We start from the raw sequence: 23,836 nt of genomic DNA on the forward strand, positions 1-23,836 counted from the left end.
GTACCTTGCTACTGTCATCTGTCTCAGGCTGTCAGTCCACTAATCTTAGTTGAACACCTACTATGTGCCAGGCACTGTTCAGTCTTAGGACATACAACTGTGACCCCGTCCGTGAGGAGCATTTTGAAATTACTTGTTTGTACATCTTCAAATAACTTAGTTTTTGTTTGCTTTTTTTTTTTTTTTTTGAGGGAGGGACTCACTTACCCCTAGAATATAAGCTCCACAAAGAGCATGAGCAAGGTTTGTTTAGTTCATCATCATATGCATCCCCAGCACCTAGTACAAGGCATGCATTCACACAGCATTTGTGAACAAATCAAGGAATAGATGATCCCTTCACTTCACATGCTGACTACAAATTGATTGGAATCCAAGGGACACTAGACTTGAGTTTGGAGTTTGATCCATAGATACAGATTAGTGATTGGGAGCCAGATGAGAAGAGACGAACTTTTATGGTGAGGTCCCATCTGCCCTGTCTCATTCCTGCCTGTCCCAGTGCCTAGTAGTCTAACTCTTCTAGGAGCTGATGAAATAAAGCTTCCTTCCCATAAATTTCCTGAGGTCGGTTTTAATTACTCTCTATATCTGGCAATTGATTAATGCAACTGATTAGCAAAAAAGAACATTAATCGGCTCACATCCAAATCTGGTTTAAAATGCTTCAAGGGCAGGTGCAATGGCACATGCCTGTAATCGCAGCTACTTGGGAGGCTAATTTGGGAGGATTGCTTGAAGCCAAGAGTTCAAGACCAGCCTGAGCAACATAGTGAGACTCTTAAAAAAATTTTTTAATAAACAAATTAAAATAAAATGTTTCCATGTTTCCTGTTCTTAGAATAAAATCCAGGCTCTTTACTGGTGCTGGAAAGGCCCTACATGGCCTGGTTGTACTTACCTCTTCTATCTTATCTCCTACCCTCGATGGCTTTCTTTCTGTTTCTTAAGTACTCTGAGTTCTTTTCCACCCCAGAGCCTTTGCACATCCCATTCCCATTGCCTGGAATGCTATTTCCTCAGCTCTTCAAATGTCTGGCTTCTCCTTAGTCACCAGATCTCTGCTCAAACATTGCCTCCCCAAGGAGGCATTCTCAAGCAGTCCTGCACCTGCACCCAGCAGGATTCAGTCGGCACATTCACAATACGAACGTTAGAGGAAGGACTATTTCCAAAAGCATGGGGAAACATAAGGAATAGTGAAGCACCCCAGGAGCAAGAGAGGGGCTGTTACCCCTGTTAGGCCTGAAGCGAAGAGGGCAGGAGCATTCCAGAATACGAAAGGAGAGCTCTATGAAGACAGCTGCCCTTAGAGGACGTGTGGCCTTCAACCCAGTGATTCACCCAGCTCAAGGCAACTCAGAAAGGAGGGGGCCAAGGAGGAAAGCACCCTGACATCACTCTCCACCCTCCCTCCATTCTTCTCCATTCTCGAGGACTCTGTGTTGGCCAAACCCATCCGACACTAGAAGGCAAGAAAGCTTGCTGATGTAGAATAGGGGTTGACAAATGTTTTCTAGTAAGTATTTTCAGCTTTTCAAGTCATGCAGTCTCTGTCATAACTACTCAATTCTGCCATCGTAGCATACACCATACATAAATAAATGAGTGTGGCTGTGTTCCAATAAAACTTTATTTACAAAAACAGGCAGCAGGCCATCATTTACTGGTCCTTGATGTAGAATATTCATGATGGTCTTCTGGGGCAGAGGACAAGGTAGAGAAAGGTGGAGCATAGCCCTCAGGTTAAACAGAATTTGCCTAGCATCCCTTGCCTGGGCATCCCAAGTCACTATCACATTATCCCTTTTTTTTTTTTTTTTTTTGAGACAGAGTTTTGCTCTGTCACCCAGGCTGGAGTGCAATGTCGTGATCTTGGCTCACTGCAACCTCTGCCTCCCGGGTTCCAGCAATTCTTCTGCCTCAGCCTCCCGAGTAGCTGGGACTACAGGCACACGCCACCATGCCTGGCTAATTTTTGTATTTTTAGTAAGGACAGAGTTTCACCATGTTGGTCAGGCTGGTCTCGAACTCCTGACCTCGTGATCTGCCTGCCTCGGCCTCCCAAAGTGCTGGGATTACAGGCGTGAACCACCACACCCAGCCATTATCCTATTTTATTTCCTTCATCACAAATTATCTTATTTGTCCATAAGGGTAGGAATCATGGCTTTCTTGCTTATCACGCTATCTCTGGCACCCAACCCAAATACTGCCTGACACAGGGTAGCCAAATACATTTTTTTTCTTTTTGAGATGGCGTCTTGCTCTGTCGCCCAGGCTGGAGTGCAGTGGCACGATCTTGGCTTACTGCAACCTCTGCCTCCCGGGTTCCAGCAATTCTCCTGCCTCAGCCTCCTGAGTAGCTGGGACTACAGGCGCGTGCCACCACGCCTGGCTAATTTTTGTAGTTTTTAGTAGAGACCATATTGGCCAGGCTGGTCTCGAACTCCTGACATCGTGATCCACTTGCCTCGGCCTCCCAAAGTGCTGGGATTACAGGCGTGAGCCACTGCACCCTCAAATAAATATTTTTTAATGAATAATAACATGTAACTAATAAAGTATGATACAGGCTGACAAAAAATCCAGAATATCTGTTCTCCTTAAGTTAGGTGCACCAGATAGTGTGCTCCAAATAGGAACTCTGTTCTCCCTCTCGAGGCCACACCAAAGTGCAGTTCTCGTCTACTCCCAGTCTTCCTAGCACCCTCTCCAGACCAACTCTGCTCATCCACCACTCTCAGTGCCTCCACCATCCATCACTCTGGTTGCAATTCCCTGCCCAACTTTCAGTCCTTCAAGCCCTAAGTGGTTTGGAGTTCAGAGTCTTTGGAAATAATTCTGCTTCATGAGACCTCTCCCCAATCCTCCCAGCATAGACAGACTTGCTTTGAGTGTCTCCATTTCATCTGATGATGCCACAGTACTTTCCTGGGTAGGTGGTAAGGGAAGAGAGAAAGGAAATAGGGCTTAGAAGCCTCTCTAAAATTCCTGCTCTCTGTGTGTGTGTGTGTGTGTGTGTGTGTGTGTGTGTGTGTGTGTGTGTGTGTGTGTCAGGGTCTCACTCTGTCACCCAGGCTGGAGTGCAATGGCACAAAAATGGCTCACTGCAGCCTCAACCTCCTGGACACAATCAATTCTCCCACCTTAGCCTCCTGACTAGCTAGGACTACAGGAACACACCACCAAGCCCAGTTAATTTTGTTGGTATTTTCTGTAGAAACGGGGTTTTGCCATGTTGCTCAGGCTGGTCGCAAACTCCTGGGCTCAAGCAATCCTCCCACCTCAGCCTCCCAAAGTGCTGGGATTACAGGCATGAGCCACCGTGCCCAGCCATGCTTTCTTATTTTTCATACAAAAGATGACAAATTAACCAAAAGTATCCAACAAAAGGAAAACAATTAAATTATCATACAATTTTTAAAGCGATCAAAAATGATTATCATCAAGTTTTAAAGCAATCAAAAAGAGAATCACAATTTGCAAAGGGTTTAGTATACAGCATTAAGTTTTTAAAAAATCAAGATACCAAATTGTGTATGTACTTTTATTGCAAGTGTATGAAAATTGCACCTGGATCCAAGGACTAGAAGAAAGTATGAGGAATGTCAATGCTAGTATATTAGCGTATGGGTGGTTTCCCTCTGATTTCCATTACCACTTCTATATTTGCTAATTATTATAAGCAGCTCATCCATGAGCTACAGAGTATGGTCCAATACACAGCATTTTGTATCATCAATTCAGCAAGAAGAGTGACAGGTGGACGCTTTCTTAGTATCTGGTACAATGAAGGACAAATAGGGAAAGAATTGCATTTTAAGCCTGAGAGGCTGAGTTTTATTTAATATGGTCCTCTGTCCAGAAGTAGTTTCATTAAAAGGTATGGCTTAAGAAATTAACGAGACCAGGTGTGGTGGCTCATGCCTGTAATCACAACACTTTGGTAGGCCAAGGCAGGTGGATCACCTGAAGTCAGGAGTTCAAGACCAGCCTGGCCAACATGGTGGAACCCCATCTCTACTGAAAATACAGAAATTAGCCGGGCATGGTGGCAGGTGCCTGTAATCCCAGATGCTCAGGAGGCTGAGGCAGAAGAATCACTTGAACCCAGGAGGAGGAGGCTGCAATGAGCTGAGATCGCACCACTGCACTCCAGCCTGGGCAACTCTGACTCAAAAAAAAAAAAAAAAAAAGAAAGGAAAGAAGGAAGGAAGGAAGGAAACCAAATCTGTTTCCCCCTATACTTCCTCTCCTCTGTTTTTCCCTTTTTTTTTTTTTTTTTTTTTTTTTTGTGAGAGGACCAAAGTTGTTGGAAAGTGGAAAGGTAAATGGTTTTCTAATAATATTAGCCAAAAAGACACTGTTATTTTGTAGCAAACCCCTGAGACCACAGCAGTTACTTTATGACTTTATGACTACTAACGGCTGGCACTTGAGACTAATGCGAAATTTGGCAGCAAATAGTTTCAACCTCTTACCATTTCCTAAAGATCTGGACTCTCTCTCTTATATTCTCACAGATCAGCAGAATCTCTCTCTCTCTCTCTCTCTCTCGCTCTCTCTCTCGCTCTCTCTCTCCTCCTCCTCCTCCTCCTCCCTCCCCCACCCCCTGCCCCTCCACCCCAGCCCACTTTTATTTTGGCCACCCCTCCACCCCAGCCCACTTTTATTTTGGAATCCCAGACATAGCTAAGATCAAATGCACAGATTTCCAGCACGCATTCATAGATTCAACACCAATCCATTGCCATTGAATGTTATAAATTCGGGGATCCATTTGGCATTGGGAAGTTGTTCTTTGAATCCATCTCATTTCATCTCTTATGAAGCATCTCATGTCTGTAGTCTATTGAATCTATGGTTGTTTCCTTGGCCTAAATTTTAATTTTACCTTTCATACATATCTTATGATACAACTTCTCAACCAGCCAATCTGAATTGTTTCTCTGCTCTTTCAAAGACTGATATCTACCCTGTAAGATCACAATTCACAAAGAAAAGATCACGAATGCAGACACTCAGATACAAAAGAGATTCATCACAGCAATTTTTAAAATAACAGTGTATAAACACTAAAAATAACTTCAATACTTAGTGATCAGGGCATGGTGACATAAATAATAATTCATTTAATCAATGGGAAATTACTCAGACCATGAAAATATCTGCAAAGGATGTTAACCATCATATAATGTTGAGTGAGAAAAAGAGGAAACAAAACTGTATATAATTCCATTTTAGTGGAAAATGATATATACATATACAAAGAAGACCAGAAGGAAATAGTTCCTTCTGTTTGTAGTGGTTACTTGGACGACACCTCTTTCTGTTTATGTTTTTCTTCATTTTCTCAATTTTCTTAAATGAATACGTATTACTTTTACATTTGGAAATAAACTTGTTTCAAAGATCAAAAAGGCAAGTTGCTGCACTAGAATCCAGAAAGCTACAGTAAGCCTTTCCCCTCTCCTAGGCTGGCTATTAGAAAGTTGCTTTCTCTTCTGTCTCATTTGAAAGAGGGTAGGTATTGCCACATTATTAAGCAATCAGCCAGTAGGGTTCATCCAAGAACAATAAACTGACCTCTCAAGAGAAAATTAGTGAAGCTCAGGAAATTAGAGCTGGAAACCCCCACTGAGTGATCTAATGCATCCCTCAAGAATCAGCACCATATACATTACACTTTCTGGTGTAGGCACTTTCTTTTCAATTTAATTTGAAAAGTTTCAAGTGATGGCAATGTCACTGCTACATCTTAGACCAGTCAACAAGCTATTAATCCATCTTCCCTGAGCAGAGCATAATAACTCCAATGAACTTCAGAGATATCCATTTAACTTTCTGGCCTGGACCTGCCAGCTGAACAAATATCTCAGACCGAGTTCAAATTCTGGCACCTCCTCTTAGCCAGAAGACTTTACACAAGTCCCTTTACCTACCTGTTCCTAGGTTTCCTCATTTGGGAAAAAGAAAACCTCATCACCTCCCTCAGAAAATTTGCTGTAGGAATTAAATGAGATGATACACACAGGGAATGCACTTAGTGCAACAGTGGTGCTCGGTCAATGTTTGGCGATTCTAGAGTGCTCGGCTCATGTTAAGCAGTTGTTTTCCTGGCAGAAGAAACAGTCCACAATGAGTCAATAATCCCTTCTTTTGGCTTTCCCTAGATGACACTAGTGGGTTACAGTGAACAATATAGTTCAAAACTTTGAAAAGCAAAATTTCATTTGGTACCCAAACCTTGGGCTACTGGCACCAACGAAATTAACTAGCCTCATCAACACCTGTGAAAAGAAGGGGGAAAAATAAAAATACAAATATTTTTAAAATAAATTAGGCTCAGATCACAAATATGGTTCAGAGAGCACTTTTTCATTGTGAATAAGAGCCAGAATTGGAAGCCCAGGAGGATGGGAAAAAGAAGACATGGAATGAAGAGTCACATTTGAGAATGAATCAATAGTTTGATGAATAGTTCATGGAGAGGCAGAAGGAAAGAGAAGAAGAATGCTGCCAAGTACCTAACTTGGAGGACTAAATTCACAATTTATTCATTCAATGAATTATCTGTTGAGCACCTGCTAATGGCCAGGCACAGTTCTGGGTGTTTGGGATAACACAGCAAACAAAATGGAAAAAAATATCTGCCCTTGTGGAGCTTCCTTTCTAGTGGGAAAGACAGTAAATAAGAAGACAAATAAATAAAAAAGACCATGTCTGACATAGAAAATAAACAAGGTAATGGGATGGAGAATAAGAGGATGGGGTCCACTTTAGATATGATGATCAGGGAAGGCCTCTGTCAGGCGGTAACATGTAAGTTAGTGGGTCCTGGAAGATGAGAAGGAACCAATAGTTAGAGAGGAGAGGAAGCATTCCAGGAGGAAGGAACAGTAGGTACAGAGACTTTGGGGTGGGAAAAGGTTAGGTATGTTAGAGAAACGGGGAAAAATGTCTATGTAATTGAAGTGCAGTAAGAAAGGAGAGAATTCTGGGCATGGTGGTGCATGCCTGTAATCCCAGCACTTTGGGAGGCTGAGGCGGGAGGATCGCTTGAGGCCAGGAACTCGAGGTTGCAGTGAGCTATGATTGCACAACTGCACTCCAGCCTGGGTGACAGAGCAAGGCTGTCTCTAAAAAATAAATAGTAAATAAATAAATAAATAAGAAAGGAGATACTTGGCAGAAGAGATTGGAAAAGTGAGCAGTGTTCATTGACCAAGGACCAAACCTTGAGAAGCAAGTTCTTAGGGAAGACAATGAGTTCCTCTTTGACACATTGAGTTTGGGACACCTGAGAGGATTTCCAAGCTAAAGATCCTGGACTGTGTCCTAAGAATTAGAGACAGAACTGGGATCTGAGAAATTGCTCAGTTGCATCAGAATCACCAGGGAGTATTCTAAAAATACAGTTTTCTCAGGCATTAAAAGTACAGATTTCTGGCCGGGCGTGATGGCTCATGCCTATAATCCCAGCACTTTGGGAGGCTGAGGCAGGCAGATCACGGGGGCAGGCGATGGAGACCATCCTGGCTAACACGGTGAAACCCCGTCTCTACTAAAAATACAAAAAAATTAGCCAGGCGTGGTGGTGGGTGCCTGTAGTCCCAGCTACTCGGGAGGCTGAGGCAGGAGAATGGCATGAACCTGGGAGGCAGAGCTTGCAGTGAGCCGAGATCGCACCACTGCACTCCAGCCTGGGTGACAGAGTGAGACTCCATCTCAAAAAAAAAAAAAAAAAAAAAAAGTACAGATTTCTGGGGTGCTACCTGAGAAATTCTAATCCAAGTAGGTCTTGATCAAAACCTGAAAATCATTTTTTTCAATACATCCAGGTAATTTTGGTCAATTCATTCAAGAAACATTTCTTGCATTCCTACTATGCACCAGGACAATTCTTAAGTGCTGGAAATATAGTTCTGAACAGGTTGGACAGGCTATAGTCTAGAGATAGAACAGACAGTGAACAAGTAAAGAAATAAATTACAATTGTGACACACTACACACAAAAAAAATAATAAACTGGCAAGAATAAAATAAGGATGGAGACCTACACTAGATAATCTACAAGAAGACCTCTCTTTGAGGAAGTGACTTGACCTGTCACCTGAGGAATAAGAAGGAGGAGCCTCCCAGCACTTTGGGAGGCCAAAGCGGGTGGATCATGAGGTCAGGAGTTCAAGACCAGCCTGGCCAAGATGGTGAAACCCTGTGTCTACTAAAAATACAAAAATTAGCTGGGCGTGGTGGCGGACACCTGTAATCCCAGCTACTCGGGAGGCTGAGGCAGAGAATTGCTTGAACCCAGGAGGTGGAGGTTGCAGTGAGCCGAGATCACACCACTGCACTCCAGCCTGGGTGACAGAGTGAGACTCCAACTCAAAGTAAAAAAAAAAAAGAAGGAGGAGCCATGTGACAGCCAGGGAAAAGCAGCCGAGGCAGAGGGAACAGCCAATGCAAAGACTTGGTTGAGAATTCAGTAGATGAATCTAATCTTTTAGTTACTCCCATTTTATTAATCCATCAAAATGAGAAAGAAGGCATGGCGGAAAATGTACTATTTCATCTTTGTGTGTTCACCCAGCAAGCTATACTAAGCACATCCCTTGTACCAGGAACTGTGCCAGATGCTGACACAAAGATGAGCCAGATGACCCCTTCTCTCGGGGAGTGTGCAGTCCAATGAGGGAGGCAGATAACAAAATAAGTATGGCTCATGAGATAAGTGAGAATCTCCCAGGCAATCAGCTTATATTCTGAGAAAGCCAAGAAGATGATTAATAGTTTCGGGTATGATGATGTGGGCAATTGCTTTTGACACTGCATGATCAAATTATTTTCATTTCTTTGTGGTCCTGCAGCTCAGAATACCTGAATTTTTGGTGAAATATTTGCAAGGGATATCAAGTTTAGGATACTGTATAATGCACTATATGTTTCAGAATATAAGGAGAAATAGTATGCTAATAATAGCTAATATTTATTGAGCACATGGATTGACCTGGATAATGTACCATCTCATAGAAGAGTCACTACGACTTTATGAGGCAGGGACTATTATTATTTCCCCTTTTTCAGATGGAGAAATAGGGGCTTAGCAAGATGAAGGGGCTTTCCTGAAGTGACAATTTCCTAGTTCTGTCTGGATTCAAGCTTCAGTTCTGTTCCATACGGCCCTCTCATGAATAGCTTAGACACTGATACAATTGCTTTTCTCACACTAGTCCCCAAAGTGGATACCTTGTTCTTCTTCCCAGCCCACTCATCCATCTAGGTTGCCTAGGCCAGCCTGATCTACCTGCATTTCTCCCCAGGGGTCCTGCAGGTGGAAAAGTGGAAAGAAGAATTCCTTGTTTCCACACTGGGGAGGGCACCTGGACGGGCATGGACCGGGCAGTGCCCACTGACTGACTATACTGGACTCCAGTCTCTTGAGCCCCAAGTAGAATGTGGAAAGCTTTGAGGCCAAAGCTGGGCACCTGGTTCCCACCCCACCTGGGGGAGGGGGTCGGGGGGAGGAGAAATTCCTGGGGCTCAGTGTTCAAGATCTGAGGCACAGGAGACAAATCAAATGCCCAGGCACCAGACAGTTAAGGTAAAACGTTGAAGTCAAGAGGAAGTAGTGAGTCTGTTGCCAACTGGATAGGGTTGGTCCTGTCCCATCTAAATGTATTAGAATTAAGTGGCTTTTAAAAATGAGCTGGTCATCTTCAGCCCACGGGCTGGCCAATTTGGAACTTAATGGGCCTTTGCGTCCTCCTTCCCTGAGCCTCCTTTTATTCCAGACTTCTCAGTGTGAGTCTGTGCGTCCCTCCGACGATCTCAGGGAGTGGGGTGCCTTCATCTGCCTGTTCCCTGTTCCTCAGGCTGACGCTCCCGCTGTCCTCCCCGCCTCCCCTCACTCCTTTTCTCCCTCCCTTCCTCCTTGTGGGGAGGCTCTTGGCCAGGGTCCCTGAGCCCGGGCGGGTGCTGGCAGAGGACGCAGAAGGGGTGAGGTCACGTCTCCCTTGAGCCCCGAGCCGCTGGCTTTTCAGAGCCTCGCCACAAGCCGGCGGCCAGAGCCCCAGACCACACAGACCGTGCGCTCCTCCGCCCTCCCGGCGCCGCCGGCCTCGCCCATGTCTCAGTACGCCCCCAGCCCGGACTTCAAGAGGGCTTTGGACAGCAGTCCCGAGGCCAACACTGAAGATGACAAGACCGAGGAGGACGTGCCCATGCCCAAGAACTACCTGTGGCTCACCATCGTCTCGTGTTTTTGCCCTGCGTACCCCATCAACATCGTGGCTTTGGTCTTTTCCATCATGGTGAGTGAATCACGGCCAGAGGCAGCCTGGGAGGAGAGACCCGGGCGGCTTTGAGCCCCTGCAGGGGAGTCCGCGCGCTCTCTGAGGCTCCCTTCCTCACGGCCCCGCCCGCGCTAGGTGTTCTTTGTCCTCGCACCTCCTCCTCACCTTTCTCGGGCTCTCAGAGCTCTCCCCGCAATCATCAGCACCTCCTCTGCACTCCTCGTGGTACTCAGAGCCCTGATCAAGCTTCCCCCAAGCTAGCTTTCCTCTTCTTTCCAGCTCCCAGGGTGCGTTTCCTCTCCAACCCGGGGAAGTTCTTCCGTGGACTTTGCTGACTCCTCTGACCTTCCTAGGCACTTGCCCGGGGCTTCTCAACCCTCTTTTCTAGAGCCCCAGTGCGCGCCACCCTAGCGAGCGCAGTAAGCTCATTCCCCGAGCATGCAGGCTCTACGTTCCTTTCCCTGCCGCTCCGGGGGCTCCTGCTCTCCAGCGCCCAGGACTGTCTCTATCTCAGCCTGTGCTCCCTTCTCTCTTTGCTGCGCCCAAGGGCACCGCTTCCGCCACTCTCCGGGGGGTCCCCAGGCGATTCCTGATGCCCCCTCCTTGATCCCGTTTCCGCGCTTTGGCACGGCACGCTCTGTCCAGGCAACAGTTTCCTCTCGCTTCTTCCTACACCCAACTTCCTCTCCTTGCCTCCCTCCGGCGCCCCCTTTTTAACGCGCCCGAGGCTGGCTCACACCCACTACCTCTTTAGGCCTTTCTTGGGCTCCCCGTGTGCCCCCCTCACCAGCAAAGTGGGTGCGCCTCTCTTACTCTACCCAGCGCGTCGTAGTTCCTCCCCGTCTGCTGCGCACTGGCCCTAACCTCTCCTCTCTTGGCGTCCCCCAGAGCTCCAAGGCGCCCCTCCACCGCTCTGTCCTGCGCCCGGGGCTCTCCCGGGAATGAACTAGGGGATTCCACGCAACGTGCGGCTCCGCCCGCCCTCTGCGCTCAGACCTCCCGAGCTGCCCGCCTCTCTAGGAGTGGCCGCTGGGGCCTCTAGTCCGCCCTTCCGGAGCTCAGCTCCCTAGCCCTCTTCAACCCTGGTAGGAACACCCGAGCGAACCCCACCAGGAGGGCGACGAGCGCCTGCTAGGCCCTCGCCTTATTGACTGCAGCAGCTGGCCCGGGGGTGGCGGCGGGGTGAGGTTCGTACCGGCACTGTCCCGGGACAACCCTTGCAGTTGCGCTCCCTCCCCCACCGGCTCACCTCGCTTGCAGCTGGGCCACGGAACTCCCCGGCCACAGACGCAGAGCCCTGATTCAGCTGTGAAAATCGCTAGCCACCCGTCCCCCATCAAGTCCGCCCACACTTGCCCACGGGTGGTGGCACCATATTCGATTCGTGGGCACCTGCAAGGCTCCATTTGCACCCGTAACTTGCCCTTTCCCAAACCCGGTTTGTGGACGGCGTCTGCACCGATATGAAAGCGTGCAGCCGCTGAAGTTCAGACAAGTCTGTATTCAAATCCCAATTCTCCCACTTTCTAGCTGTGTGATCTCTGAAGTCACTGCATCTCTGAACCTCAGTCTCTTTGTAAAACCAGAATAATCATAGCCATGTTTCTTGGGGTTGTTGGGAGCATTCATGACATAAATAATTGTAAAGTGCTTAGAACAGTGACCAGCACGGTATCTTTACAAAATCTTTACTCAAATGTCACTTCATGTTCTGTGATTACTGTTTAAAATCAGGACCCCCATCCACCCACCCCGCGCAAGCTCTGTTCTTCCTTCCCTGCTACCTTTTGACCAAATTACTTCTCTCCATCTGATATAGTATTTTAATTATTTGTATGTTTACAGTCTGTGTCCCTCTCATTAGAATATAAGCTCCATAAGGGCAGGAATATTTGTTGGTTCCTGTATCTTCAGCATCTAGAAGAAAATCTGGCACGTGGTAGATGCTTAATAAGTATCATGAAATGAATGCATGCATGAATGAATGGTGTGGATGAATTATTAACCTTTTTTTCCCACCCTGGAGGCCCGGAAGCCGTCGCATCCGGTTCCTTCCGACCAACCAGCCAGTTTCCTCCCTTCCTTCCTCTCCCCATATATCCGGTCTTGACTTTTTTTGCCGAGAGTCTGGAAAGAATGCTGCAGCCAAATTCTCCAGGCAGCAGCAGACTGTCTGGCTGGCACTGGTGCCCACATTCTATCCTGGTTTATTAATGAAGCAGCCAATTCACTCCTTTCCCAGTGCCACTTAGAAAACTGCCTGCAAAGGCTTTTTCCCTCATTGGTCTGAAATGAGCTGGCACTCCAGATGGTAGTGACAGGTCAGATATTAATGATGCTGCTTGGTATGCCCTGGGAGATGAGGTTTGCACATGCTTTGAATTGAAACTTCCTTTTCTAATCCCCTCTTCCCCATTCCCTCCCCCACTGGAGACAGTTTACTATGGACAAGTTTGTATCTTTTTTTTTTTTTTTTTTTTTTTTTTGAGACAGAGTCTTGCTCTGTCACCCAGGCTGGAGTGCAGTGGCACAATCTCGGCTCACTGCAACCTCCACCTCCCGGGTTCAAGCGATCCTTCCACCCCAGCCACCCCAACCAGCTGGGACTACAGACGCCGGCCACCACGCCCGACTAATTTTTGTATTTTTAGTAGAGACAGGGTTTGACCATGTTGCCCAGGCTGATCTCAAACTCCTGACCTCAAGTGATCTGCCCGCCTCAGCCTCCCAGAGTGCTGGGATTACATGGGTGAGCCACTGCGCCCGGCCAAGTTTTGTACCTTTTTAAAGCCTTGGTTTCTTCATCTATAAAATGGGAATGTGAAAGCTGTTTTAAGTTGAGCAAAACTGTTGTAAGGATGAAACAAAACAAAGCATTCTAGTTCTTAGCACTATGCTAGGTACATGCAATAATTGTCAGACAGATGTATAGATTTGGAACCTGGAGATATCATGTTACATATAAAAACAAACAGAAATTCTAAACAGTGTGTCCTACACCCTTCCTGTTGCACTGGAAGTCTTTTCCCATTGATATATAGTGCAGCTCTGGGCTTGATCAGTTTCATCACAAGGACTCCAAAGGACAAAGGACAAAGAGGAAGAGGAAGGATGTGCAGTAGGAAGGTGGGAGACCAATTCTGCCAGGCGTTTGCTTCCCCTAGGGTCTCTTGTCATGTTCAGTCCTGGCAATTTTCAACTCTCACTTCTCTGTAATTTATGATTTGTGGTGCCCTCAATGATTTGGGGTGTTACTGGCATTTGGTGGAAAGAGCCAAAGTACTAATGTCTGCCATGCTAGGGGCTGTCCCCCAGTGAAGAATGGGCACATTCCCAATACCAAGACCATCCCAGTGAAGAAGCACTGTAGGATGATGCAAATTGATATAAACATGGATGTGTGGAACATATTGACAAGGCTCAAAATAATTAGTTTCCAGAATGGTAAAAAAAAAAAAAGAGCCAACAATCTCAAAACAATCAATGCTTAAATATTTATTACACCAAGCCTGAGAAGCTTTCTATAAAATCACCAAATTAGAGTAGGTGCTGGCAAAGAAAACTACTTTGGAAAAATACACATTCAAGAAGAGTGTTCTTCGAGTGGTGGATTTCTGTGTTCTTTCTACCACCCCATGTAGATCCAGGGGAGTCCTGGGGTCCTGGGGGTTAGGAGGTGGCACACTACAGACAAGCTCTAGTCCAACATGTCATGTGGTATTGGATGTTGATGGGTCAAGCATTGTCAGGGACACAGAAGTGTTTCTTCCTCTATATATTGAAAGTCTATTTATTGAAAGCATACTTAACCTCAATTTGAGGGATGCATGTCTCAAGAATTTCCCCCTAGACTGGGTTCCTGGTAGCTCATATTGCATCGTTGTGTGAATTTGAATATGGCACATTTTCTCCATGCAGACACAGCCCTCCACCAGGGCACATAGCTTGGTGAGGAGCACAAGCTGGCTTTCAGGCCTCATTCATCATGGTCTCACCTATCCCTGGCTATCTGTTTATTCCATGTGAAAGAACCCTATAATTTCCTAATGTGGCCCTCGACCCTGGAGAAAGAATATTTGTTATTCAACATGTACTTATTGAGCATCTATTATGTGCCAGGCTCTATTCCAGCTATTCCTTTATCAAGTGGCAAATAAGATCAGCAAGGTCTCTGCCCTCCTGGATCTCAAAGAAGTGGGGCTCTAGGCAAGTTGCAAGAGTGTTGGCAAATTTAGGGTTAGTTCACTGTCTATTGGTTTTGTAGCTGGAATTTGCTACCTGACTCAGAAGACGAGTTTGTGCCCACCCTCAATTCTTGATGACATCATGATGTAATCATTTGCAAAACTGAACCAACTGGTCACTCTAATTATGGATACACAATAACCAATGACTTTTGACTGGATGGCTTATAAGCTTTTCATTAGCACATCTGTCTCACACCTACCAATAGGTGTGTGGGGATTTGCCCTTTATTGGGGGACAATTCATGGCATGGCAGGACAGTAGTACTTTGAGTCTTTCCACCAAATACCAGTAGCACCCCAAAATCATTGAGACCACCACAGATGCTCCCACATTTCTAAATGCCTTCAAGGGGAATGGTGCAACCCCTAGTCGAGATTCTCAAGCACACCATTGCCTGAGATGTCTTACATACCTGTCTAGAGAACCTGTCTAGAGACCAACCATTAAGGTTCAAATCCTTTTCTTTGATGTGCTTATGATTTTATGCAAGTGCCTCGATCTTTCTGAAGCTTGGTCTTTCCACCTTGTAAATGGGGGTTGTGATAGTATTTACCCAAGTGCAATTGTGGAGATTAGATAATAAAAGTTAAAAGTTTTCAGGTCACTGCTTAGAATACAGCTAGAATTCAATAAGTATTGATGTTGATGATGGTGATGTAGATGATGGAAGACGTGTCTGTTCTAGAGATACAAGCCATTATCTTTCCCAGTTTTTCTGTTTTTACTGAGACTAGCAAATTTGATAAGAATAAAACAATGATCAGTAGTAGACATGTCACTGGAATAAAAATTTGTTGCAGCATAAAGGTAAATATTAATGCCAAACTGAAACACATACAAATAAGCAAAGAGGACTTTCGATTAATCGTGAAATATTAAACATACCTGTTTTGCTCCCACCCCTTCTAAGACCACTTAAAATGATAGTAAGTGCTATTTGGTAGCACAATAGGGTGACTGTAGTCAATAATAACTTAATTGTAATTTTTAAATAACTTAAAGAGTGTAATTGCATTGTCTGTAACGTAAAGGATAAATTCTTGAGAGGATGGATACCCCATTCTCCATGATGTGCTTATTTCACATTGCATGCCTGTATCAAAACATCTCATGTACCCCGTAAATGTATACACTTACTATGTGCCCAGAATTAAAAAAAAAATCGTAGTAAATGAATTTAAAAGGATATAAACACTCAAGAACAAATTAGGAAAACAGAAGAAGAAATGAGATGGTGACAAAATCTTAGACAATGGAAAATAACTGGCTGGGCATCAACTAATTTTACGTAGTAGATGACACTGAAATCTAAATCCTGCACAAATAGTAGCCAACAAGAAGAAAGTCAATTTTCTCTGCAAAACTCTAGGAAAGCTCAGAAATTGGAGGTACCAGCTGAAGATACTGCCTTTGATGTTAGGAATAAAGGGTAGGGAAAATCTTTGAAAGTCTGTTTATGAAGTCGTGGGACTGCCAGAGATCACCTACCACCCCACACAGCCAGGCCCCCACTTCCTCACCAACTCAGACAGAAGATTAGAGATTTTCTCTCTGGTAAGATTAAACAGAATGACTCTGGACACCAGGCACAGCTGAGAGAAGGGTTTAGGTGCCAAGCTGAAAACGAGATTAATGGAAAGCTGCAATGTTGAACAAGGAAGCTCCTTCCCCAACTTGGTTTCCTGGACAGAAATCGGAGAATTTCTCTCCAAGGATGTGACCAGTCCAAAAGAAAAAATCTTTAGGAGTCCTCCAGAGAGAGGATGCAATCCACCCACCCATTAACAAGCTCCATCCTCATGCAAAAAACTTCCAAGCAGCTTTTCAGTGTCTCACTTTCAAATATGATGAGTCAACTAAAGATTATCAGACATATGAAAAACTCTTCTGAAATAAAAGACCTGCAGTTTACAAAAAAAAAAAAATGAAGTATAAGGTAACAAATAATACAAGATGTAGAAGAAAACTTCAAGAATAGGTGAGTAGCATCCCCAGAGAATAAGAAACTATATTGTGTCCACAAGACAAGAACCGGCTGAAAAAAATAAAACAGCCAGAGAAGCAAAACAGAGCTCTTGGGAATTAAAAAATATGTGGGTAGACTAAAAAAAAAACCAGCAGAAGCTCCTTTGAGCTGGAGCTGAAAAAATAAAATAAAAATAGAGAAAGATTGCAAGTTAATGTTGAGGGAGGCTGAAGAAGTAATGCAAAAATCAAAAAGATGGAAAATATGGAAGTCACCCAAGTGTCCATCGATGGATGAATAGGTAAACAAAATGTGTTATATACATAAAATTGAATATTATTCAGTCTTTAAAAGGAAGGAAATTCTGACATGGGCTACAACCTGGATGAACCTTGAAAATACTAGGCTAAATACAAGAAGCCAGTCACAAAAGGACAAATATTATATGATTCCACTTATATGAAATACCTAGAGTGGTCTAATTCTTGAGACAGAAAGTAGAATGGTGGTTGCCAGAGACTATGGGGAGAGGGAAATGGGGAGTTACTGTTTAATGGGTATGGAGTTTCAATTCTGAAGATAGAAAAGTTCTGGGAATGGATGGTGGTGATGGTTGTACAACAGTGTGAATGTATTTAATGCCATTGAACTGTATACTTAAAAATAGTTAAAATGGTCAATTTTATGTTGTGCATATTTTACCACAATAAAAAATAAAGGAGGAAAATATTCTCCAAAAAAGATAAAAATAGTCAAGAATATATATAATAAAATTTGATACTCATTCCCAGAAATCTAACATCTAAAAGGAAAGTTCCACAAAAAGGAAAGGACAAAGAGAATTAAAGAGAGGAAATTATCAAATAAGTAATATAGAAAAAAATTCCCAGAACTGAACGCATGAATTTCCAGATTAAAAGAATCCCCCAATACTCAATAAAGTGAATGAAGCAAGACATACCAAGGCACATCTTGGTGAAATTTCAGAGGTTCGAGGGTAAAATTTCTCTCCAATTCTGTAAACTTTGAAAGAAAGGAAACATTATTAATCCACATATGGATTAACAATGGCTTCAGAATTCTGATCAGGAATGCTGAAGGCTAAACAATAGTGAAGGCCAGGTGCGGTGGCTCAAGCCTGTAATCCCAGCACTTTGGGAGGCCGAGGCGGGCGGATCACGAGGTCAGGAGATTGAGACCATCCTGGCTAACACGGTGAAACCCTGTCTCTACTAAAAATGCAAAAAAAATTAGCCAGGCGTGGTGGCAGGCGCCTGTAGTCCCAGCTACTCGGGAGGCTAAGGCAGGAGAATGGCGTGAACCTGAGAGCCGGAGCTTGCAGTGAGCCGAGATCACGCCACTGCACTCCAGCCTGGGCGACAGAGCGAGACTCCGTCTCAAAAAAAAAAAAAAAAAGTGAAAAGATGACTTCAAAAATCCTGAAAGAAAATTATTTGCAACTTCAATTCTAGACACATCTAAATAATCATTCAAGGGAGAGAGAAAAATAAAGACATTTCCAGACATTTAAGATCTCAAATAAGTTGCCTGGCATACATCTTTTCTCAGAAAGTCATGGGCAAATGTGCCTCCCAAAAAGAAGGGAGTAAGTCAAGAAAAGGACACAGGATCCCGAAATGGGATTCAACATAGAAAAGAGACAGAGAAATGCTCCTGAAAACAAGGCAACCAGTCTCTCACCCCCACAGAAGATGCAGTTGATAATGGATGGTTGGCCTGAAGGCTTTATCACAACCCATTATCTGGTTGTGGGCTGGCACTGTAAGCCACAGCCATGCCCCAAGTCTGACCATACCTGCTGTGGATGATAAGGTCAGTGGTCAGTAAATACTCACAGGATGAAAAACAAAACAAACCACATGTTTTTTCCATCTGACCCGAGCTGCACCAGAGCTTGAAACATAGTTTTGACTGCTCACACGTCAAAACTGCTTCAAGTGGACTTCAGCTAGGTGTAGGGAGAAGATCATGTGTGTCTGCGAACTTGGAAATAACAGGTCTTGGTGCAGGCAACTGATCCAGAGAGCTTGACGCTGCCCACTAGTTGGAGCACCAAATGCTGATTCATTGGATCTCTCCCTGTCACTTCTCCCAATGTTCTCTGGCTCTTGCCACAGCTGAGATTGTCACCTGAGAAAAGGCGTATTAAAATTACAGACCCCTGTGAATTATTTCTTGTGAATTTCTTGCTTGAAGCTCTGAAGAGCATTCAGATGGTTCCAGATGATGAAGACCCTGTCTGAAGTGTGTCATCATGGGAAGGCCGCATTCCAGATACCCATAGATTTTGCAAATATGCACATTTCCCCAGCAGCCCTGCCTCATCAGTTACTTTCATAAGTTTTGCCACTTGGTGGCCACTGGCATTTGGTATTTAGGAACCTAGAATTTAAACTGTTTTTAGAGTCCTTTCAGATCATTAGCAGTACAGACTATGTCTATTTCAAGATGTAAATCTGTGTGCTCCTAATTTTAAAAAATACATTTTAAGAGCCATTTAAATTTACTGATGACATGCTGTAATGGCTGGGTTTGTTGTAACATAATATGTGGGGATAGAGATAAAACAAGATTGGCCACTAATGCATGACAGTGGAAGCTGGGTTATGGGAACATGGGGATTTATTATATTACCCTGTCAAACTGTGTATACATTTAAAGCTTTCCATAATAAAACATAAAAAGAGGGCCAGGCACGGAAGCTCATGCCTGTAATCCCAGCACTTTAGGAGGCTGAGGCGGGTGGACCACCTGAGCGCAGAAGCTCGAGACAAACCTGGGCAACATGATAAAACCCCGTCCCTACAAAAATAAAAATAAAAATAAAAAATTAGCTGGGCACAGCAGTGAGTGCCTGTAATCCAAGCTACCCAAAAGGCAGAGGCAGGAAAATCACTTGAGCCCAGGAGGCAGAGGTTGCAGGGAGCCGAGATCACGCCACTGCACTCTAGCCTGGGCAACAGAACGAGACCCTGTCTCAAAACAAACAAACAAAAAAAAGTAAAAAGAAAGAAATTCAGATAGAACCTCCCCTCCTAAGTCATTATCTGCCCAGATGAGTGGCAGATAAGATAACAAGACAGCAGCTATTAAATGAGTTGGCCAAAAAGGCTGTGGTTGAGGTAGAGCTTGTCATTAAATAGTAAGAAAACTATTTCTGGCTTATGTGTGAATGTCAATGATGACTTTGAAGAATACCTTCAAATAATCATCAAGGTGAGCTCAGGTAGGACTCACATCCTAGAACTTTAATCACCTAAGGATCTTGTTAAAATGCAGACTCCACTCCTCTTTCAAGGCTCAGCTAGAAAATCACCTCCTCCATGAAGCCTTTTTTGATTGCCTCCTCTCTTTCACTCAAGGTTGTGCCCTCTTTACTCTAAACAGATTTCCTCTTGGATCATCTTTACTTCCTTGCACTGATTTGTGTATGTGAGGCCCTTAAGATTACACTGTTAGCCCCAGCACCTAGCACAATGTCAAGCATGAAGTCCACATGTAACAAACATTTGATGAATGAATAAATGAATTAATGAATGAATGACTACATAGGCCAAAGTCTGCTCCTACCTTTATCTCTGAGGGTTTGCTTCCCTTCCCCAACTGTGTTCTGCATTCCTGCCAAAACCTTTTTTGGAAAATATCCAGGAGACTCAGGCAAATGCCAAGGGTCACTGAGAGGTTGGCCAAGTCTTGGTTCACAAGGATAATTTTCCTGGCTGGTCCAGAGCTCACCAATATGCTCACACTGCAGACCAGTTGGTCCACGTTTAGAAATTTGTCTTTATTCTCAGCTCGTTAGCTCAGGGCAGGACACTCTTCAGCTCAAAGCCCCTCATCCAAAAATGTGAGCCTGAACATACCTGAGAATGTCCAGGTCTTCAAGTTCAAGAATTAAGCCAGACTTTCCAACATGGTGCTTCTCAGAAAACTAGTTGTGTGTGGTGATAACAAATTTTACCAAAAAAGGTACAGGTGCAGGAGAGGATTAAATTGAGAAACCAAATGCTGAGTTGAGCAAAAGTTAAGTCTTTTCTTTCCTTTGGAGCTTTTCGGAGCCTTTGGCAAACCCCTGTGCATTATGGCTCCTTAATGGAATAATATAGTATGGGGCATTTACTAAGCATTTTCCTGGATCGTAAGGCTAATATGCCACAGCACACATTTTGGGAAATACTGTTCTTAATAATACCTTGATTCTCACTTTAATGAGTACAGCTGCTATTGATATGGGAAGATTGCATGGTACTCCATCCTTAACATTCTTGCATTGTAGACCCACCTCTCCCCCTTTCTTCCAACTTGCATGTTTTTTTGGTTTGGTTGGTTTTTGTTGTTTTTTGTTTTGTTTTTGTTTTTGAGACAGGGTCTTACTCTGTCACCCAGACTGGAGTGCAATGGTGCAATCATGGCTCACTCCAGCCTCAATTTCTGGCTCAAGCGATACTCACACTTCAGTCTCCAAAGTGCTGGAATTACAGACATGAGCCACTATGCCTGGCTAATTTTTTAATTATTTTTTAGAAGCAGGGTCTCCCTGTGTTGCCCAAACTGGTCTCAAACTCCTGGCCTTAAGTGATCTTCCTGCCTCAGCCTCCAAAGTGCTGGGATTACAGGCATGAGACACCATGCCTGGCTAAGTTAGGTGTTTTTAATGAGTCTCCCTAGCCAAACTTTTGCTAATTTCCTTCTTCCCTCACTCTCTTTTTTTTTTTTTTTTGCCACGGGTGAAATTCAGAAACTTGTCTTTCTGTTTCCTTTACCCTTTGTGTCATATCTTCTATTCCCCCAACTAAAGGAGACTTTCTCTATTTTACTCCCTCTTTTGATAACTTTATTTGTTCTTTGCTGTGGGTAATTTTTATAGTAGTTTAGTATTTCTATTACTATTGTTATTATAACATTTATACATTTGTCTTTACTTTTTAAAGCATTTCATACTGACACAATTTCACTTGTTCCTTGCAAAAATCCCAGCAAGGGACATAAGAAAGCTCTCCTCCTTATTTATCCTTAAGAAAACTGAGGCTCAGAAATGTGGTAAGCCTCTCCAACAAAATCAACCATGACAGTCCTTACCCCCATGAAGCATTATAATCAGACAGCTATGCCTTTCCTTTTTTTTTTTTTTTTTTTTTTTTTTGAGACAGGGTCTCACTCTGTTGCACAGGCTGGAGTGCAGTGGTACAACCACAGGTCACCGCAGCCTTGACCTCCCCAGGCTCAGTCCATCCTCCCGGTTCAGCCTCCCAGGCAGCTGGAACTATAGGCGCGCACCACCATGCCCAGCTAAACTTTTTTGTATTTATTGTATAGATGGTTCACCATGTTGCCCAGGCTGGTCTTGAACTCCTGTGCTCAAGGGATCTACCCCCCCTCAGCCTCCCGAAGTGCTGGGATTAGAGGCGTGAGCCACCACGTCTGGCCCTGCCTTACCCTTTGATAGGAAACAGCTTTGATTGTTCTGGAAGCTTTCTCTTTTAACAGATTTACCCCCATCAATATAAGAAGCATCATACAATACTCTCAATCAAGCCTGGCAGAATTCCTCCCTAGCTTTTGGCTCTAACCATAGACAGCCAAAAGGACAATTCTCACTTGTCCTGAAAATATTTATGGAGAGAAAAAGCCCAAAAGCCCAAGAAGAAGAGAGACGAGCATGAATGAATTAACGGTGCTGAAGAGGAAATGCACCTTGTAGTCTGGAAGCCCAGTCTCAGAATGCCCAGCACGACTTTTAGGTGTAGAAACAGGAGCAAGCAAAATCTAAACTAGAAATCCCAAAGTCATCTAAAACTTCAGATGTTATTCCTAAAAATATTTACTAAGTGCCCACATACATCAAGCTATTTTGATAGGAGCCTGCTATCTAGGAGTTTGGAATTTAAAACAATATTGATCTACTTAAAAAGAGTTTCTTGCACGTGGAAAAAAGTATCAGACTATGTTCAGAAATTTATGTAAGTCTACAGATGGAGGGGAGTATAAGGAGGGGACTCTGGGAAAGAAAGAAACAGAGACAGAGACAGAGAGAGGGAGAAAACTCACTTCTCACTAACCAAATATGTGCTAGACATAAAGGAATGAAGACGATGAGGATGGTTTTGAAAGAGAGATGTGGTTTGAAGAATAAAAAACATGTTCTAAAAAAAAGACATGTTCTAAAATTTGAAGAATTAGAAGACGTTGTTTGAAGAAAAAAACATGTTCTAAAAAAAATTTGTTCTAAAATTAGGATTTCAGTATTGACTGAACTCAACAGATCAGAATATTGGCATTAGCAATAGCAAACAAAATTTAAAGTTCCCGAAAAAATTTAGGAAACACACAAGGTTTATACAAAGAAAGCCTCACCAAGAGATTAAAATGAAAAACCATGAGCTAAATGGAGTATAGTATTTACATATTAGATGTTCATCCAGCATTAGTTATGAAATAAATTATAAAATGAGTTCCTAAACGTAAAGCATGGTGCCTAGCACAGAGTAACTGCTTAATATTCATTATTGTTGCTATAAATGTAAAAGAGACATAAATATTGATTGCAAAATAGGATTGGCAAACCAAATAATAATCCATCTATTTATAACATAGAGTGTTACAGCACAGTTAGGATAGTGCTTTTGAAGAATTTTTATGATACAGGGAAATGCTTGGGTGAAGGGCCAAGTGGAAAAACAGGACAAAACACAAAATTGTCTGTGCAAAGAGATCCTTCATTCTTTATCAATTAAAAGTAGCCATATACCCATACATTGACCCTTAAAAGCGTGAACGTGCATGGGGGAAGAAAAGGCTGGAAAGTATTTCAAACTGTCTACAATGATTTCCTCTAAGTAGCAGGATTCTGGACAGTTACAGTATAAAGAGTTATAATATGTAGAGCACAAACTCTATCATCAGACCCACCAGGGTTTTAATCTTGGCACTACTGTTTATTGTTAGGTGAAATTCATTGAATTATTTAACCTCTCTGAGTCTCTATTTCCTCATCTGTAAATTGGAAATAATATCACCTACCTCAGAGCTCCAGTGGCGCAATCGGTTAGCGTGCGGTACTTATACAATATCACCTACCTCCAAGGGATTGTTGTCTGAATTAAATGGGATAATATATGCAAAGTTCTTGACAAATCTTGCCTATTATCATTTCAAATATTCCTATCAAAAGTTATAATATTTTCCAAAGTTTCCGTAAAAAGTATGTAGACCTCATTTCTAGTCTGAAATGAGCATTTTTCTAAAGATAAAAAGGAATTCAACATGGAGAACAAGGTTAGTAATTAGATGCAATTTTTTTTTTTTT

General features: G+C 43.5%; 1 protein-coding gene and 1 long non-coding RNA gene across 5 annotated transcripts in view; one reads left to right on the plus strand and one right to left on the minus strand.

Annotated features, from left to right (window-relative positions):
* LOC104001710 (uncharacterized) overlaps positions 1–23,836 on the minus strand; it is a 281,675-nt gene that overhangs the window by 197,595 nt on the left and 60,244 nt on the right. The gene's annotated exons all lie outside the window — the stretch shown is intronic.
* The window catches only part of TMEM233 (transmembrane protein 233), a 49,425-nt gene continuing 35,573 nt past the window's right edge, over positions 9,985–23,836 (plus strand). For 3 of the 4 annotated variants that reach the window (XM_508899.8, XM_016924364.4, XM_054663663.2), the window contains exon 1: positions 10,031–10,313. In XM_508899.8, coding sequence (XP_508899.3) covers positions 10,128–10,313 — 186 coding nt within the window. In that variant the 5' untranslated portion in view covers positions 10,031–10,127. Of the gene's footprint in view, positions 10,314–23,836 lie in introns of all 4 variants that reach the window. The other variant, XM_054663662.2, reaches the window with a different exon arrangement.

Source organism: Pan troglodytes, chromosome 10, assembly GCF_028858775.2.
Source record: "Pan troglodytes isolate AG18354 chromosome 10, NHGRI_mPanTro3-v2.0_pri, whole genome shotgun sequence".
In the NCBI taxonomy this organism is placed as follows: domain Eukaryota; kingdom Metazoa; phylum Chordata; class Mammalia; order Primates; family Hominidae; genus Pan; species Pan troglodytes.